The 16,172-nt window shown below is 47.9% G+C and overlaps 1 protein-coding gene across 1 annotated transcript in view; it reads left to right on the top strand.

Moving 5' to 3' along the window:
- Positions 1-2,853, top strand: part of ITIH5 (inter-alpha-trypsin inhibitor heavy chain 5) — a 73,682-nt gene extending 70,829 nt beyond the window's left edge. The window contains exons 13-14 of the mRNA XM_060095413.1: positions 611-988; positions 2,564-2,853. Of these exons, the coding sequence (XP_059951396.1) occupies positions 611-988; positions 2,564-2,853 (668 nt within the window). The remainder of the gene's footprint in view (positions 1-610; positions 989-2,563) is intronic.
- Positions 2,854-16,172: the final 13,319 nt, after the last annotated feature.

Genomic DNA, 16,172 nt, shown 5'->3' with positions numbered 1-16,172 from the left:
AGCAGTGGAAACTGATGGGTAAGAAAATACTGTGTCAGGGCCACACAAGAGTTTTGGGAACTATAACCAGACACTGGAATGAAAGCAGACGAACATGTCAACCCCCTTTTTTAGAATTTTTATTTATTATTATTTTTTTCACTTTTAAATTTTTATTTGGCATATAGTAGATTTACAATGTTGTGTTGGTTTCAGCTGTACAGCAAAGTGAATCAGTTATGCTTATACAGATATCCACTCTTTTTTTAGACTCTTTTCCCATATAGGTCATTACAGAGTATTGAGTAGAATTCCCTGTGCTATACAGCAGGTTCTTATTAGTTTTATCTATTTTATATATAGTAGTGTGTATATGTCAACCCCCTTTTTATGATATTTTCACCCAAACCTACATCAGCTTCTCCTACCCAGGACGTTGGTTAGAAATCACAGACCTTCATGCATTCGTTCCTTCCTTCCTTCACTCAGTGGGCACTGAGTGGTCCCTATGTGTGAGAGGAAGTTCTTGGTTCTAGAGGTACAAGAGAGGAAGGAAATTCTGATGAGAAGCCCTCTCGTGAAAGTGGGGGTAGTTTTTCTAACCACTGCTCTCTTCCCTCCCGCCTTCAAGGCGTGACGGTGAACGGAGAGTTGATCGGGGCCCCCGCTCCCCCAAACGGCCACAAGAAACAGCGCACTTACTTCCGCACCATCACCATCCTCGTCAACAAGCCTGAGAGGTCCTACCTGGAGATCACGCCCACCAGAGTCATCGTGGATAGTGGGGACAGGCTGGTCCTCCCCTGCAACCAGAGCGCAGCCGTGGGGAGCCAGGGGCTGGAGGTGTCAGTGTCTGCCAATGCCAAGGTCACCATCGCCATCCAGGGCAACGTGGCCTTCGTCATCCTCCTCCACCTCTACAAAAAGCCAGCCCCCTACCAGCGAAACCACCTGGGCTTCTATGTCGCCAATGGCCAAGGCCTTTCTGGCAACTGCCATGGCCTGTTAGGTAGGTGGCTGCTCTCCACGCTGGCTCACAGCACAGAACTCGGTTTCCCAAAATGAAGCTGATGCTGCCCGTATCTTTACTTGGTTGAGAGTTTCCACAGGAATGTGGTCTTTATGTAGCTCATGAAAAGTCTATTTCTTTTTCTTTTTTTTTTTAGCACATGGCCAATTTTTCTTTTTGCTTTTTTTAAATACAATTTTTAAAGGTTACACTCCATATACAGTTACTACAAAATACTGGCCATATTCCCCGTGTTGTACAACACATCCTTGAGCCTGTCTTACACCAATAGTTTGTGCCTCCCACTCCCTCACCCCTCTCTTGCCCCTTCCCCCTCCCCCCTGGTAACCACTAGTTTGTTCTTTATGTCTGTGACTCTGCTTTTTTTTTTTGTTATATTCACTAGTTTGTTGTATTTTTTAGATTCCACATATATAAGTGATATCATACAGTATTTGTCTTTCTCTGGACTTATTTCCCTTAGCATAATGCACTCCAAGTCCATCCGTGTTGCTGCAAATGGCAAAATTTCGTTCTTTTTCATGGCTGAGTAATATTCCACTGTGTACCACATCTTCTTTATCCACTCGTTAGTTGACGGACACTTAGGTTGCTTCTGTATCTTGGCAACTGTAAACAATGCTGCTGTGAACATTGGGGTGCACATATCTTTTCGAATTAGTGTGAAAAGTATACTTCTTGCTTCCTGACACTTTTCTAGAATAGGAATGGGCTTATCAACTAATTCGCACAGGCCTTTGGGGAAGGGGAGCAAAGAAATGAGGAGTCCTTCTCTCCAGGTCTTGTTCTTTGCTCTCAGGGAGAGGATGCAAACACATCTCATGGCCCAGCACCAGGTGGGAGATGCATGGCCCCTCCCCGGGCGGCACCCCCATGGCTGGGAGCCTCGGGCAGCCCACTCTGCCTGGCTTCCCTCCACGTGCAATTTCATGTGGGCGTTTTTCCCACAAGTAAAGAGGGAGCCACTGCCAGGGCTCGGTTTAGAAAGCAGGATTTCCTGGCACTCGAGCTGGACGCGTCTCTGTGCAGCTTGCCTGGGAAGCTCCTCTCCCAGACGCAGACTGCTGTCCCTTTGGCCTTGGCAATGCCCTCACTCGACCTGGAGGATTCTGACCCTGCTTTCCACACCTTCCGCCCAGTGCACACCCACTGAGTGCACACATGGGAGGGGTCCTCCAGAGGGAGGAGAGCGGGGAAGACCGGACCCTTCTTCCCTCGTTATTTGCCCGCATCTCATCCTCCCATCTCAGTAGGAGACTAGGCACCTCTTTTTGTGGGTTGGGCATCTTTCCTGTGGTAGCTTCCAGAAGTGGAGGCCACTACCAATACACTCAGGTCTCTCCTCCCCACACCCTCCCCGGACACTGGAAAAGACGGAGCACCTCTGGGAGACTCCAGCCGAGGACCACAGTCACTGCTCTGATGTCATGCATCCCCTTCCTCTGGGTCACACCCATGTATTTGCTGGCCATCGGTGCCCGAATTGAAGTTAGATTTTGTTCAACCACGTTGCTCACACTTGACCTAGACCTGATGTCTCTTTTGTCCTCTCAGGTCAGTTCCTGAACCAGGAGGCCAGACTCACCGGGCTCGGCAAGAACCCTGCCCATCTTTCCGTCCCTGAGACAGGTGAGAAGTCTGAGGCCATCCTCGAGGTAAAAGGACACCAGGTCCCAGTGGTGTGGAAGCAGAGGAAAATCTACAACGGGGAAGAGCAGGTGGACTGCTGGTTTGCCCGGAACAATGCCGCCAACCTGATTGACGGGGAGTATAAAGACTACCTGGCAGCCCATCCTTTTGACTCCGAGACCACCTTTGGCCCAGGCACATCCCTGGGAGTCTGACGCCAGCAGCCGTAAGGCAAGAGTGTGTGACAGGGAAATGTCTTCGGGGACCCCGTGGTGTGGTTCTTGTCGCTTGGCAGGTAGCCGCCGCCCAAGACTCACCCCTGGTGGTGGGGAGGTCTACCCTCTGCTTGAGCAAAGGGTGGGGTCAGGATGTTGAAGCCAGAATGGGATTTCCTGCTCCTCCCCTCCCCCTCCCCCATCTCCAGTAGAGAAAGGTGGTGGCACCAAAGGGACCAGTCACAGTTAAAAGCAAGTCTCTGTCTTATACCAGCTGGCTTGTCCATCTCACAGCCTACCACAAGGTGACTCTGATGAAGGAAGGTGGCCATCAAGTCTGTTTTCTCTGTGGAAATGGCCAGGCTTGGGCACTCTGCTTCTTGCCTTATACTAATGCACAGGCATCTCTCCTCGTAGCCCACTGCGTTCTCCAGATGTGCAGCCAACCTCTGCCTCAGGGGAACCTCTCCTTGGGCCCAGGCCACGAGTCATGAAATAGCACGTAGATTTGATCCCTGTAAACCATTCAGTCTTTTCTTAGGAGAGGATTTTCTTCTACTGTGATGTCCTGCCCTTGAAAATTTGTTTTCGTTTTTTAAAAATTGACTCAAAATAGAGACCCTGCATCCCAGATACCGGTATTTTTCTAACGGGCTTTGTAAATCACTTAACTTTGCTGTTGGAGATTCTCCTATTTATTCCAGAAAGCTGAGCGCTTCTAATAAACAGGGCAGCCCACATGGGTGTATTTCACTGGCCTGTCTCAGTGCTGGAGTGCTGGAGCGTCGGCCAGCTGCGTGATGAATCTTTCACTTGGCTCTTCAGCCTTGGTCCTGATTCCGACCTGATTTGCTCTCGGTCCCCCAGGAGGTGATAAATTAGGCTCTTGCAGAACTGGGATGGGGAGGTATTGGCAGCACAGAGCCGACCTGCAGGAACCAAACTGCATGTTCTCAGCAGGTAGTGCGGACGTGCTCACAGATCTAAGGAGCCCTCCCACATCCCAGACATGCGAGGCCAGGAAGTCAGCGTGAGCAAGAGGCTTCGGACAAATCTGATTCCATCAGGGAGAGGTTAAAATCAGGGGTCAAGGTGGTGTCAAAAGTCAATGACTGTCACTCCTCATTGTGGAACCTGTGAAGCCCGTCACATTATCAAGAGGAAGGGAGGTTGATGGTGGTCTTGAGACCCCCTCTCTCCCCCTCCTTCCCGGCTTTTTGCTGGACCACGGAGGTTCAGTAAGCCTGACCCTCACTGCGGTCAGGATGCAGATGGACACAGGGGGCACTGGAGCCGAACAGCAGGGAAAGGAAGATTTGGGTCAGAGACATGGAATATTTTGACATGAGACCGAATTAAATAAAAGCTTTTGTGCTGGCTTCATGGAACGTTTCTTCCAGTAGGGAGTGACTCTAGAACTTTCATGCCATGTGGAAGCAGACTTAGCACTAGGAGAGAAATCAGAGCTAAGAAAATTGTTTACTGCCTTTGCCCTTGCCTTCCCATTTTCGAATGGGAAACATGTGAGCAACAAAATGACATCCACATGTTTTTCTGGACCAGGTGGCTGCAGGAGTTCAAGTTAGTGCCTGGGTCGTCGGGGGCGGGGGTAGGGGGGTGGGACCGGTTGTGTCTCAGAGTCTCCGTCTCTCTCCACCTTGGGAACCCACCAGACCAGGGCCGGCAGCTGTGTTATTTTTGACTCAACTCAGCTGCCTGTTTTCATGCCAGCAGTGTGAATGCACAGGCCCAGGCTGCTGACAGCTGCTTCCATATTTCAGAGGGAAAGGAGGAGCCGGAGCTGGGCTGGCCGGGACCTGGGCAGGCTCTGCGGGGACTTTCCTGTTACACAGACCTTGGGCCCAGCTGGGCAGAAATCCATGCAGCCACGATGCCAGCCCGCTGTGTTAGCGCCTGGAGCCGGGATCTGTGTTCCAGGTGTGGTCTCAAACCTGCAGACAAGGCTTCCCTGGTGGCGCAGTGGTTGAGAGTCTGCCTGCCGATGCAGGGGACACGGGTTCATGCCCCTGTCCGGGAAGATCCCACATGCCTCGGAGCGGCTGGGCCCGTGATCCATGGCCGCTGAGCCTGCGCGTCCGGAGCCTGTGCTCTGCAACAGGAGAGGCCACAATGGTGAGAGGCCCGCGTACCGCAAAAAAAAAAAAAAAAGCTGCAGACAGGAGGCTGTTACTACAGGACCAGATATTCCAACGGGGTGACCGTCCCTTACACTCCTATTCAGAAAAAAAAAAAATGCACATTTTTAAAAGTATTAGGGTTGAGCTTTTAGTTTAGTGTTTTTACTTTAGACTCATCCCACTTTTCCTTCTCCTCCTTTTCAATTGTACTTTTTTTTTTTTTTTTTTTTTTTTTGCAAAAGGTATGTATCAGGGCATTTTCTGTTTTAGCCAGAGACTGTGAGATCTGTGGGCTCCAAACTCCACCCCAAGGTCATACTTCAAGTTTTTTTTTAAGTTGATTGAAAAATGTCATATTTTCGATTGGCCACGAGTGTTGTGAATAGCAAGGTCTTTTCAAGTAAATGCAGAGGCAAGGAGGGATTCTCAGGTGGGAAAACGGAGTCAGAGTGCAGTTGAGTGACTTCCCCCACATCATATAAAAGACTTAGAGCAGGGCCAGACTGAGCCTCCAGAGCTCACTGGTTAGCTTTGACACGATGTCACCGTATGGACAGTCGTTTATTTTCCTTGAGCATTTATAAATAAGGCGGAGTTGGGGATACGAAATGAGCAGTCGAATGAGGTTGAGAAGTATGTGGCAATTAGAGGGGATAAACCTCAAGTTACATCATCGCTAATGTTAATGGGTCCTAACAAGTTGACTGGCTGAGCTCTTCAGCAAGTCTCCACCCCTGGGACCCTAATCCACTCCCTCATCCGAAAAAGAGAGGCATCTCAATGGGTCATCTTTAAGGGTCTCCTAATGTAAAGTGTCACATTCTCCAAATAAAATGGGCTGAAAGTTCTCTACCCACTCATGCTAGGCGCTTTATCTTCTTCCATTTGCCTTTTCAGTGGTTTATTAGTTCAGGATGGAGGGAGCGGGTGTTGGGAGAATAACCCATCCCGACCTTCCCTCACAGCCGGGCAGTGTGATGCAGGACTCTGGGAATGGGAGAGAGCACCTCTGTTTCTGTGTGACATAACATTCGGTCTTTAATTGAATCATGTGTCCTCACAGGTGAGTTAGGGACAGGATTCCTTTCTTTAAATGTATGTGTTGGCTGAACTGAATGCTGTGGACAGAATGTTTGTGTCCCCCCCGAATTCATATGCTGAAAGCCCAAATTAAACTCCCAAGGTGATGGCATTAGGAGGTGGGGCCTTTGGGAGGTAATTCGGTCGTGAGGGTGGAGTCCTTGTGGTGGAATTAGTGCCCTTATAAGAGACCTGAGAGAGATGACTTTTCTATTCTCCACCCTGTGAACATGAGAAGAAGGCCTTCTAAAATCAGGAAGTGGGCTGTCATTAGACACCAAGTCAACTGGCACCTTGATCTTGGATTTCCCAGCCTCCAGAACTGTGAGAAATCAGTGTTTGTTGTGTAAGCCACACAGTCTGTGGTATTCTTGATACAGTAGCCTGAGCTGACTAAGACGCTGAATCATTCAAGATGCGAATTCCTTTTCTTTTCTTCAAGCTACCCAGAATGTATACAAACAATGTTGTTATTAAATCTGGACTCTTGGAACCATTCACACATGTTTCAACTAAAATAAACAGCAAATAAAATAACACAGCTAAGCAAATACTTAGAACTGTGACTTTAAATATTTATCTTAGTCAGTTTAAAATAATAAGTAGGGCACAAGATATTTCACCTTCAACAGATATTTTCCTTCAACAAAAATTTGTAAGAGAATGACATCTAAAAACAAACAATACACTGGTATATTTGTTTTGAGGGAAAACGGCTAGAGAGAATACAACTTGTTGATTCTAACTGCACTGCTTGTTTGTAGGAATTTCTGATTTCCATAGAAATATATGTAAATGGAGCAATTGAGTAATATTGGAAGAATCATGTTAAAACAACACATTACTGGGAACCTGCTGTATGGCTCAGGTAACTCTACTCAGTGCTCTGTGGTGACCTAAATGGGAAGGAAATCCAAAAAAAAGAGGGGATATATGTATACGTATAGCTGACTCACTTTGCTGTACAGTAGAAACTAACACATTGTAAAGCACCTATGCTCCAATAAAAATTAATTGAAAAAAAATAAAGTGACAGAGCCAGCAATAAAGCTAAAAAAAAAAAAATCAACACATTACTGTGTGGAACAGCCAATGTACAGCATCCGTTTCTGACCTTTTATAAAACTGTCAAATTTGTAGAGAAGTGTCTTAAACCTCAGTCCCTTATTTTCTGGGGACTCGGGCATCCCAAAGCTTCTCTCACCTTCTTCTTGGGTCACTTGTTTTCCCACACTGACCATCACCTTGCTCGGTACTTCTTCCGTTGGCACAGGGCATTTCTCTTGATTATGATTCTGGCATCTCTCTCTCCAGTTCCTGTGGTCAGGCCAGATCTTGCTTAGATGTTACATCCTGAATTAGAACCAAAGCAGACCTGGAGCAGGAGTGAGAGAGACATCACTGGGAGGTTGTGTTAAAGAGAAAACTAGCCAACTCCTCATCTCAAGGGCATGAAGTCCACCTCTTCAGGCTTTGGCTTCTTCGTCTCTAGTAAAGGGACTGGACGAGGTCATGTGCTCAGATCCCATGATCCTTATCTTCTGCCTGCACATGAAGATACGTCCTGAACGTCCTAAGTAATAAAGGCAAAATGATTCAGTCAGTGACTCCAGTCTATTCTGAGATCCAGTGTTCCAGGCTCGGGGATTCAGAGGAAAAGAAAGTTCCTGCGTCCATGGAGCCCACAGTTTAGAGCAGGAGATATGCAAAGATTGGAACAGAGTGTGAGAAATCCTGCAAGAGAACTCTGCAGAGGCCCAGCTGAAGGGAGGAAGGAGGTGGGGAAAACATTCCAAAGATGGAGAGTATTCAGCTGCAAGGAAGAAGTGCATATACAGAGGGACCCACATGAAATATTTCTTCTGTAAGTTTAAGCAGCTGGGAACAGCTTAGGAATTGAAGCCATCGTCTTACTCCATTCAGTTTCAATCAGTTTTGATCTGTGCCCTGTGGATTCGGGGGTTACTGAGAACCCACAGTGGATGACACTCAGTGAATCTGCAGGTTCCTGTCTCCCTGGACCCTTGCCTGGGTCTGTCTCCAGCCCCGCATCCATCACTCTTGTCCCCAGGTACGGAGAATGCATCGGGGAAGTCACAGAGTGCCACGATGGGTCCATTCAACCAGCAGGGCTCCTGCTGGCATTTAGCAAAACCTAAATCTGTTTTCCTTGAAGTGCATTGGCCTCCATGGCTCCCGCCTTCTGCCTCAGCTTTCTAGACCACCTCACTCCGCAGCTTTCCCCAGCAAGTCGCCTCCTCTTGTGCTGAGAAAACTGCAGAAGGAGCTCCCTCGCTTACTCTGTCTCATAGCATCTTTGTCCTGCTGCCTTCGAGGTATAACGGTCCACCTTCTTCCAGGCTCGATCCTTCTCACTCCATCTGGGCAGTTGCCTCAATGACTCCTCTTCTTTCTAGAATCTCCAGACTCTTACTCCCCAGAGGTTCTTCCCTCTTGGTTTTGGATACCCTTCCACACAAGATCGGGCATGTTCAGGGTGGTATGTCCATAGATTCGGACGCCCTTCCAGAAGTCTCCTCCAGGCTGAAGCGCTCATCCCTGGCCAGGCCCCTGGGGCTTCCATCTTCTTTTTTATTTCAGTGTCAGGCTTGTGCTAGTGGTCGGTGTTTGAACCCTCACTTTTTTTACCTCCTAGTCGGTTGCTTAAGTCATCAAATTCATCTTCTGTCTTTACCACGTTCATCAAACTGTGTCTCAGACATCACATTACCATTTCTGACATCCAGTTCCAGCGATGGGTGTCTCCAGCCCCTACTACATGACACTTTTGGCCTCTTCCTCTTTTTTGAAATGTTGGATCTCTTGAGATTAGAATTTTTTTCCCTAGTCTCCTTTCCTGCATGTCTTTCCTCCTACCAACCTGTGGACATCCCCCAAGGTCATACTTGTCCTTTTAAAAAAATTTTTTTTTGGCCACGCCTTGTGGCTTACAGGATCTTAGTTCCCCAACCAGGGATAGAACCCATGCCCCCCTGCAGTGGAAGCGCAGACCTAACCACGGGACGGCCAGGGAACCCCCATACTGGTCCTTTATACTCTCCACTCCCTCCACCTCGCGATCTCACCCACTTCACGGTCTCAGCATCTGGCTCTGCGTGGACTTGAGGACACTTCCCTTCCATTATTCTGGCATCACCTCAAACTCGGGAATAAAAGCAAACTTTCCGTCTTCAGAGTCTCTGTATTTATATTAGAGGGATTTGGGATCTGGGAGGAAAGGAAGAAGTTCTAGCACAATCTTAAAATTTTTATTGTTGCATATAAAGGTGGAAGTGTGTGTGTGTGTGTGTGTGTGTTGGGTACATTTCCTAGGCCAACTCAAAATTAATTTTTATCGACACAGAGTTCTTTCTGAAAATGCTCTGTTAATCATATTATTTTCTCAGAACAACAGCTGTGTTTGTGTAAGAGAAGGGCTGATGTCCTGACTGCTCACTGGGAATTTCTGGTTATATAAAAAGAAAATCACAGGTCCTAAGTTTATCGATGTGTCAATTAAATCACTTCATTGTACTACAAGTATGAAATGCATTGTAAATACATTTTAGTGTGTTTTTTTTTTTTTTTTTTTGCAGTATGCGGGCCTCTCACTGTTGTGGCCTCTCGTGTTGCGGAGCACAGGCTCAGTGGCCATGGTTCACAGGCCCAACCGCTCCGCGGCATGTGGGATCTTCCCGGACCGGAGCACGAACCCACGTCCCCTGCATCAGCAGGCAGACTCTCAACCACTGCATCACCAGGGAAGCCCTAGTGTGCTTTTTTGAAATGAATACATTTTATTTGAAATGTATAGAGGCGATGTAGAAAATACAATACTGCAGATACTTGAGCGTGAATGAATGTATGGGAGACCTGCACTGTTGTTCCATCTGGGACATTTCCTGCTGGAAGTCTGTTCAATCACTAGGCTCTTTCCTCCATGAAGGTAACATAAGCTCTCTAAGTGTTACAGAATGTTACAAAAGAAACAGACCTTTCCAGGGGAATGCAGAAACAGTATGTCTGAAGGCTCAGCTCCAATGTAAAGTGTATTTGCTTTTGAAGAAGGCTAGAGCCCAGGAGTATTCTAGAAACGAAAAGTTCTCCTGTCTAACTTGGAGGCAACTACATATCCTTTTGATCTCTTCATCGGCCTGGAAAACTAAATAACACTTTGAGAACTTGTGATGAAAACATAGGATAAAACTTTGTATACGATTGAAGGACAGGAACATTTTGAATTGTTCCGTGCAAATTTCCCAGAAGAGAAAATGCTTCAAAACAAGTACATTCACTTATTCATTCATTCGACTAATAGCGAGTGGGTGCTAACCACCGTGGAGGGGATGGAGGGCCCTCCCTAGCCTATCCTGGAGATACTGTTGTGTGTAATTACTTAGAGACAGCAGTTTGCCCTTAAAAAGGTCAGAATAGGGGCTTCCCTGGTGGCGCAGTGGTTGAGAATCCGCCTGCCGATGCAGGGGACGCGGGTTCGTGCCCCGGTCCGGGAAGATCCCACATGCCGCGGAGCGGCTGGGCCCGTGAGCCATGGCAGCTGAGCCTGCATGTCCGGAGCCTGTGCTCCGCAACGGGAGAGGCCACAGCAGTGAGAGGCCCGCATACCGCAAAAAAAAAAAAAAAGTTCAGAATAAAAACGTGGGTGGGAAGGGGTTTAAAAAGGAAGAGACTGCTTTCAGCCTGGGTGGAAGAGGTACTGGTATTTGATCTGGGTCCTACAGAACGGGTAAGGATGGGGGGGAAACGTCTAGGAGTATTTTATATAATAACTTATTTATTCATAATAAAAACACTATAAAGGAAAGGAAAATAAATTGTATAGAAGAACTAAAATTTCAGGGAGATGGAATGACCAGCCCTCATCACAGAACTGACATCTGGCTTAGCCTGGATGCAGGGACTCTGCTCTTCTCATGACCGTGGAATGCTTTGGACAAAATAGGAGCAGCTTCCACAGTGATGGCCATGATTGCTGGACACCGGATCCAGGATCCCATCTGTGTGTGTCAGCTGAGCATCACAGGGCAAAGAAGTAAGGCTGGGGAAGGGGGCTCTCTTGCGTGTCCCTGGATGTTGGACTGCTTTTTTTTTTTTAACATCTTTATTGGCATATAATTGCTTTACAATGGTGTGTTAGTTTCTGCTTTATAACAAAGTGAATCAGTTATACATATACATATGTTTCTATATCTCTTCCCTCTTGCGTCTCCCTCCCTCCCACCCTCCCTAACCCACCCCTCTAGGCGGTCACAAAGCACCGAGCTGATCTCCCTGTGCTATGCGGCTGCTTCCCACTAGCTATCTACCTTACGTTTGGTAGTGTATATATGTGTTGGACTGCTTTTTGCCACTGGTCTGGGCTCGAAGTGGGCAGGGAATTCTGTGGGCTGGAGACACAGGACTGCTGCAAGTTCATCTTTCTCCCTCTTCCCTAGAAACGACATCCTAGGAAACATCTCCCAGTCGGTAGCTTCCTGAAACAAGTCACCCTCTGTGCAAAGGACACAGAAACACATCTGGGGAGCTGGGGCAAGGAGAGCCCGCTGGGGAGGGGGGTCCCAACCCCCCACCCGGTTAAATACACAGAAATGGGGAGAGACAGAACTCACGTGCACATCTGGTGGCTTTTAAATGTCACTTGTCTTCCTTGGGAGAGGCACAGGCAATGCAGCTCTTGATGTGATTAATGAGCCTCTGGCCGCACCTGGCAGAGAGAGACAGGCTGAGGAGGTGGAGGCACCAGGAACTTCCCTTTTTCTCTGTCAGACACTCAGCGCCGTGCTAGGGCGATGTGCCCTAGTTTCCACGGAGGCGATAAGCAGGCCTGGCGGGGTGGAAGAAAGCAAAGAGCCGACACAGACCAAGGTCAGGGTCCACAGGCCAAGGAGACTTAGTTCCCAGAGGCTGGAGAACAGGAGGAAGGGAGGTGCTGGGAGGGCTCCCACTGCCCAAAGGTAAAATAACTTGAAAAGAAGGTCTCCTGGGTCCCTGCCAACCTCGTGTGCACATCCTTTGTCACCGCAGATCACATGAGCCACGCAAAGTTGAAGGACGATCTGCCCATATTTAGAACCGGTGACAGATTCTGAGGTTCTACGGAGGTCCTGCTGGCACAGCCCTGGCTTCTACACCCATGCAGCGTGGGTGCACTTTCCGTCCCCTGCTCCCTCTTTCTTCCTTGCTGTTTGTCTGGGGTACCCTCACCTCAGGGACTGAGACCCACAGGGGAGTTTAGGTCCTATCACCTCTGATCTGCTTGCTCGTGTTTCCGCTCCAGGCACCGCAGTCTTGTTTGGAGGACGAGTGAATGCGGGAGGGGCCGGGAGAAGTAAGGATGCAACTTCCCAGTCACTAGGGAGCCGAAAGGGAGCTTGACAGTTCACAACATCTGGTTTTTTTCTTTTGTTTTACTTTTATGAATTTATTTCATAAACTCACATAAATTCACAAAGCAACATGTACAGGATGTTACTTGCCACTTTCTAATAATAATAAAAACAAACACATAGACACTATGAAATGGCCTAAATGATTAAAATGTACACACTACTATATATAAAACAGATTACCAACAAGGACCTACTGTATAGCACAGGGAACTATACTCAATATCTTGTAATAACCTATAATGAAAGAGAAAGTAAAAAAAGAATATATATTTATATATGTATATATATAACTGAATCACTTTGCTGTACACCTGAAACTAATACAACATTGTAAATGAACTATTTCAATAAAAATTTTTTAAAAATAATAATAGTGAAATGAATCAACTTGAAAACAAAAAAAGAAATGGCCTAAATGGTCATCAGAAGACAGTCATTAAGGGCACATTAATACCACAGTTTATAGCTATTAAAACTAGCTATGTATTATATAACGTGGAATACAGAAAGCTGTGTAACATGCATGAAATTAAAAACCGAGCTGCAGAAGAGCATGCACAGAAAGACCCTGCTAGATCACAACACCTTTATGTTTAACATCTTTGGAGTCACAGGCACTTCTGAGCACCTGACAAAATAAGACGTCTAAAATATGAAATCTCTTAAAAACAAAAAGCTAGCTCTCAGGTTAATTTCTTACTAAAGCTCTCCAAAGCAGAAGCGTTCTTGCTGCCGTATTCAGGTGGCAAACTGCAGTCAAGCCTGAGTACCTTGTGCTATGACTTCAGCCTGCTTCACCCAGGATGGGTCCTTAAGTGACCCTCATTACCCTGGTCTGCTCCCAACGGACTGTCCCTTTAAGGGAACAGAGCCTCATTCTAGGCATAAGACTTAGAATTGTTGTCGTTGTTTTCTCCCACCAGCTCTTCAATTCCTTTCCTCTGCAGGACTTTCACATTTAGACTAAAGCCGTTCCCAAGCCCTCCCTGCAAGTTCAGGAGAGGCAAGCCTATTCTTTCTGGCTTCTGGGGTCACGGTGGAAGCTGAGACCTGGTGACCTGCCGATGACCACACAGTCTGGGCAGCCGGGCCTGCGTTATCACCCCTGGCAGAAGCCAGCGCCCGGGCGCCCCTCTGCCTGGGCAGCTAGGGTTTCCGCTGAATGGACGGCGGGAAAGGGGAGAAGAGCCCGGTGGCTTCAGCCGAGCCTGGGGTCCCAACACGGGCGGTCCCTGCTGGGGAAGAATGGGGCTTATTATGTGTGGAGGGGGCGGAGAGGTGTCAAGTGGAGAAAATGGTTGAAATCCAAGTGTCGGGGATGCTGGCAGCCCGGCGCCTGCTGTTAGACGGTCAGATGAACCCTGATAAACCCGGAGGCACTTTCCCCTCACCCAGCCTGTTCCCCTCCAGGCCCGGAAACTTTAGCATCACGTGGAGAGCGAAGGGTCGGGGAGGGGTGGGGGAGACAGTCTGCTGGGAGCCCAGGGAGGGGGCTTTCTGCATCACCAGGGGGTCAGCAGGGGCTGACTGTGCTCAGGCCAGGCTGACAGCACTGGTCTGCTGACATAATGGGGTCTGCAGGGGGAGGTGCATGGCCAGAGGGGCCCTGCTGCTGGGCCCCAGGCGGGGGCGAGGGGGAGAGGGCGGGGGCGGCAGGAGGGCTCGAGTCCAGGAGGGCTGCCGTGAAACGGCAGTGGTGGTGACCACAGGCTGGGGACGGAGGACGGTGAGAAGCGCGCCTAAAAAACACGCCGTGGCTCCTGGAGATTGGGGTGTCCTCCCTGCTGGGTGGAACCCAAACTTGTGTGCTGGACCCCAGAAGCCTCAGCCTCTGTGCACAACAGTGTGAATGTACCTAATGCCACTGAATTATACATTTGAAAAGTGGTCAAACATTGAACTACCATGTGATCCAGCAATCACACTTCTGGGTATACGTCTGAAGGACATGAAATTATGATCTCAAAAAGATATCTGGGGCTTCCCTGGTGGTGCAGTTGTTGAGGGTCCACCTGCTGATGCAGGGGACACGGGTTCGTGCCCCGGTCCGGGAGGATCCCACATGCCACGGAGCGGCTGGGCCTGTGAGCCCTGGCCACTGAGCCTGCGCGTCCAGAGCCTGTGCTCTGTAACGGGAGAGGCCACAGCAGTGAGAGGCCCGCGTACCGCAAAAAAAAAAAAAAAGATATCTGCACCCCCCACCCCCCCATGTTCATATTATTCACAAAAGCCAAGAGCCAAGGTATGGAAAGATCCTATGTGTTTGTCCTTGGAGGAATGGATAAAATGTGGTACACACACACACACACACACACACACACACACACACACACACAGGAATACTATTCAGCCTTGAACGAGGAGGAAGTCTTGTATTTGCAACAACATGGATGAACCTGGAGGGCATTATGCTGAGTGGAATAAGCCAGACAAAGAAAGACCAAAAAAAAAGATTTTGTAGAAACAGAAAGAAGAAAAGTGGTTGCCAGGGCCTGGGGTGGCGGGCGTGCCGGGGGAGGATAGGGAAGGGTTGATATAGGGGTACAAACTTTCAGCTATAAGATGAATAAAGTCTGAGGGTCTCATGTATAACATGGTGCCTATAGCTGATAACACTGTATCATAAAATTGAAATTTGCTGAAAGAGTGTTTTAAAAATGGTCAAAACGGAACTAGAACAGATATTTGTACTTTGAAGCATTATTTACAATAAACAAGAGATGCAAGCAACCCAAGTGTCCATCAATGGATGACTGGTTGAACAAAATGTGGTCCATCCATATAGCAGAATAAGATTCAGCCTTTAAAAAGGGCATCCTGACACAGGCTACAACATGGATGAACCTGGAGGGCATTATGCTCAGGGAAATAAACCAGCCACAAAAAGACAAATACTGTTTGAGTCCACTTATACGAGCTATGGAAAATAGTCAAAATCATAGAAAGAGGAAGTAGCATGGTGGTTACTGGGGGCTGGGGGAGGGGGAGGGGGAGTGAGGGATTGCTGTTTAATGGATACAGTTTCCCATTTGCCCGAGGAAAAAGTTATGACTTCACAACAATGTGAATGTACTGGGTACCATGGAATTGTACACTTAAAAGTGATTAAGATGGTAAATTTCATGGTACTTTTTAAAATAGTTTTAGAGCCATTTTAGGTTCACAGCAAAGTAGAGAGAAGGTACCCAGATTTCCCACAGACTCGCTGCCCCCCACGCCACCGCCTTGCCCACCATCAGCATCCTCCGCCGGAGGGGGACGTATGTTACAATCAATGAACCCTCACGGACAAATCACTGTCACCCAAAATGCTATTTGGGTTTTGCCACAGTAAAAAAAAAAAGTGGGGGAGAAAAGTGCGTGCAACATTGATAGAAAAGCCTGACAAAGTGCTTAATGAGAGGAAATTATAGACAAAACTTTTAGGAACATGGATGCAAAACTCTTCAACGTTGGCTAAGAGAATCTAACTACGTTAAAAGAATAACATACAAAATATGGTTAAAGTGGTAGATTTCATGTTCTATGTACTTTACCACAATTTTCTTAAAACCCCCAGAGTCCTTTACTTTCCAACCGGAAGAACAAAACCCTCAGGGGCTCCTAAGTGAAGTGGGAAGACCAGCTGGGCATCAAGGCCAAGCCCATGACCATGGGAAATCCCAGGCAGGCACCAGGATGTTCTGGCTCCCAG

Source organism: Mesoplodon densirostris, chromosome 4, assembly GCF_025265405.1.
Source record: "Mesoplodon densirostris isolate mMesDen1 chromosome 4, mMesDen1 primary haplotype, whole genome shotgun sequence".
Lineage (NCBI taxonomy): Eukaryota > Metazoa > Chordata > Mammalia > Artiodactyla > Ziphiidae > Mesoplodon > Mesoplodon densirostris.
This window is presented reverse-complemented; position numbering and strand designations above follow the sequence as displayed.